The sequence below is a fragment of the Chaetura pelagica genome, unplaced genomic scaffold, assembly GCF_000747805.2.
Source record: "Chaetura pelagica isolate M959 unplaced genomic scaffold, ChaPel_1.0 scaffold104, whole genome shotgun sequence".
NCBI lineage: Eukaryota > Metazoa > Chordata > Aves > Apodiformes > Apodidae > Chaetura > Chaetura pelagica.
In genome coordinates, this window is record NW_009953786.1 from 9399642 (window position 1) to 9403300 (window position 3659).

Sequence of the window (3659 nt, forward strand, 5' to 3'; positions counted from 1 at the left end):
CAGCCTTTCTAACACGTGCTAACACCTGAGATGCAGCAGAAGAAAAGTTCTTGCACCTCTCTTCACCCAGGAAGTATACAGAATAACAGAATACATGGTTCAAATTAATCATTCTGGGTTTAAAATACAAAATCCTTTTAAAAAATTATGTAATTTGTCCATACAGTTAATTCAGGTGTTTTGTGTTATCATATGATCAACCTATCTTAAATGGTCTAACATACCTCACTGGCTCTGCAGTGAGCTAGAAGTTTGACAAAGACTGTATTTTGCTATTATGACTCTGCCTGAAGGATCACAAAATAGTTTCGGTTAGAAGGGACCTTAAAGATCATCTAGTTCCAACCCCCCTGCATGGATGGGCAGGGACACCTCCCACTAGATCAGGTTACTCAAAGCCCCATCCAACCTCGCCTTGAACACTTTCAGGGAGGGGGCATCCACTACTTCTCTGGGAAACCCACGCCAGTGTCTTACCACCCTCACAGGAAAGAATTTCTTCCTAATGTCTGACCTAAATCTACTCTCTTCCAGTTTAAAGCCATTCCCCCTTGAGCTCTCACTACATGACCTTGTTAAAGGACCCTCCACAGCTTTCCTGTAGGCCTTTCAAGTACTGGAAAGCCACTATAAGGTCGCCCCAAGAGCCTTCTCTTCTCCAGGCTGAACAGCCCCAACTCTCTCAGCCTGTCTCACAATAGCGGTGCTCCAGCCTTGGATCACCTTTGTGCCCTTTCTCTAGATTTGCTTCAAGAGCTCCATGTCCTTCCTGAGTCGGATGCTCCAGAGCTGGACACAGTACTCCAGGTGGTCTTGTACTAAGTCACTTATCCAAACCTCCTACACTGTGTTTCTTAATAATAATATTCTAAAGGATGATGATCACTTCACCAGGACCCAGGGTTCAATAATAATTTTAATCCTAAAATTAGTACTCTAACAGCAGAAGCTTTTACCAAGTAGGGTTACTCTGTTAGTTCAATGAGCAATGCCAAGAACTTCAAGTTTTATAATTAGATCTTGCATGTTCTGTGCACCATTCATTTACAACCTCTTCAAAAAATCAGAAAAAAAAAAAAAAAAAAAAAAGGCAAAAGGCTTACAAATACAAAAAATCAGGAATATGAAGCCACCATTTTTTTTGCAGAAAACTGGAAGGAAAAAAAAAAGAAGAAAAAAAATTAAAAGGCTGTTTAAAACTCAACTATAACTTTCTAATATATTATTCCAAACTTCAGACACTGTAGTGCAATATGGAGAAGAAGGGAAACAGAAGACATTTACTTGAACACTGTTCAACATCATATCACAGAATTGTTCTGGTTGGAAAAGACCTTTAAGATCATTGAGTCCCACCATAACTTAGCTCCACCAACCATTAACCTAACTCTACCAGTTCCAGTGCTTAAAATATGCTCCTAAGCACCACATCTATATGTCTTCTAAACACCTCCAGGGATGGAGATTCAGCCACCTCCTTGGGCAGCCTATTCCACTGCTAGATTACCCTTGCAGTGAAGAAGTTTCTCCTAATAGCTAATCTAAAACTTCCTTGGCGTGACTTGAGCTCATTTCCAGCCTAAGATAAACATTCTAAAACAGAAAAACTGTTTTGTAAAATACTCAGTCTGGCATAGGAGTCAGCAGTCTTTCTGACTCTCCATCACATGCAAAAAAGTTCATACAAGAGATACATATGTGATCTGTATCACATATGTATTTTGGACAGCGAAAAGACAAAGAAGTAGGATAGTTCACAGACACCAAAAGACAGTGGCTTCCAAGCCAATCTTCAGACTAGCACTGCTGAATGAACATGTTTCTCTGATGAAACATTTCAGGTTATCAGCATGTTTCCTGCCCTGGTGATACAAGACTGAGCAGTGCTCCTCTTTAGAATAAATATCCATTGCGCACCTTGTCCATTTTTTTTTAAGTTTAATCACAGCTTTACTTCAGCTTAATTGCCTGTTATTTTAGGAACAGAACTGAGTATCTTATCAGGTATCAGTAACTTATTATAATCCACACTTCAGCCAAATTTCTCAACAAGTATGCATGAATATTGTTTTATAATTGTCACTGTACACTCTAGGTGGATACAAAAATAGGCTAAATATGTATCAGCAGACAAAGCAGTACAGAATAATCCAAGTCATTAACTCTCTGAAGAGAGAGGAAAAAAAAAAAAAAAAGAGGAAAAAAAAAAACAAAACACCTTCCTAAATAGTAATTTCTACAGAGGATCATGGATGTTATGTTTTATACCTAGGAGCACCTTCCACACCAGTATACGATACATGGATGGGAGAGGAAACCTTTGACTAAATGTGCAAAGCTTCTCAATATCTGTAGAGAAATAAAGAGAAGGGAAAAAAAAAAAAACATGGTAAATTTATATATAATTATAAATAGGTTTAAGCCTCTAATCTATCTAAGTATGACAAATCCTTAGCTGGAGATCAAAATCCCCACTTTCAACATATTATCAACAAATACTTCCATCACTTGAGAAGAGAACATGCCCTATAAACTGCAACCATTTTGAAAAAACACATATTAATTGTCTTCATTTCCAATAAAACTACCCTAGGTTTCACCAGAAATAAACTGTACCATTTTTATAGACATTTTGTAAATTGTGTTGCTATGTCAAAACAATTAAGGAATTTGTTAAAGGAACAACATTGATCTTCTGTTTTGCTAGAGATGTGACACTCCTCAGAGACCAACCACAGCTACAAAATCTTCATTGTTTTGAAGTTAGATTGAATTAACAGTATGATATATTTTCAGATGAAAATTGTTTTCATTAACTTTAAGCTTCTTGGGTATACAGAATGAGAGAAGAAAGAAAAGAAACAACCAAGCAGACATATCTTCAACAGTTTTAAAAATCAGATTTTAAAATCTTTGAAACTCAAAGGACTGCTTGTAAGAACTGAAAAATCAGTGGTAAAAAATGCAAAGCTTACATGAGTACTAAGCAAAGCAGCTAAACATTCTCTGTAATTCCCTCCCCAGCCCCAAATCACTGAAGTAATAGAGGAAACAGTGAAATCAACTTGCCCAATCGGTCATCTTTTAACAGAATTTCCAGTGACTTCTTCTCTTCAACTCCACGAAACCCCACTTTTTCATAATACACTGAGCGAAAGTTTCGCTGAGAGTCATCAGCCATCATGGATTCCCTTTGGAGAAACAATAATTCCCCTTAAGTGTTACAATAATGCATTCCTATTATGTTGAAGTAAAATACTATTACAGACTTGATAAAAGTTGACTGCTTACGTCTCTATAGTATCAAAAAACCCTACAGAGTATTAGCATTTTCCAAGGTTTTTTTTCATCCTATGCTAGCACAGACAATGATAAAAATAACTGGATCCAAACAAGGTCTAAAGATGCTCAATTTCCAAACAAAATACAGGGATTTTTAATTTATTTTTTAAAATTTTTATTCCTGGGGTATACTACAGGACTTTTTTCAAAAAGTTTTAAAAATAGAAGCAGGAGATACATTTCAGTCTTGACATGACAGTGACATGACACTTCAAAACCAATATAAAAAATACAAGTAAGAGTCTGATAAAATTTTGGCTACAGAAACTCAAGTACAACTGCTACCCAGAAAGTAAAATCATCAGGATTTATACTCG

At 36.5% G+C, this 3659-nt stretch overlaps 1 protein-coding gene across 4 annotated transcripts in view; it reads right to left on the bottom strand.

Annotated features, from left to right (window-relative positions):
* The window catches only part of TBC1D7 (TBC1 domain family, member 7), a 17511-nt gene extending 14327 nt beyond the window's left edge, over positions 1 to 3184 (bottom strand). Inside the window, exons 1-2 of one of the 4 annotated variants that reach the window (XM_010000935.1) lie at positions 3070 to 3184; positions 2269 to 2349 (exon numbers count right to left, since the gene is read on the bottom strand). In XM_010000935.1, the coding sequence (XP_009999237.1) occupies positions 2269 to 2349; positions 3070 to 3184 (196 nt within the window). The remainder of the gene's footprint in view (positions 1 to 2268; positions 2350 to 3069) is intronic. The other 3 variants (XM_010000936.1, XM_010000938.1, XM_010000937.1) reach the window with 3 other exon arrangements.
* Between the last annotated feature and the right edge of the window lie 475 nt (positions 3185 to 3659).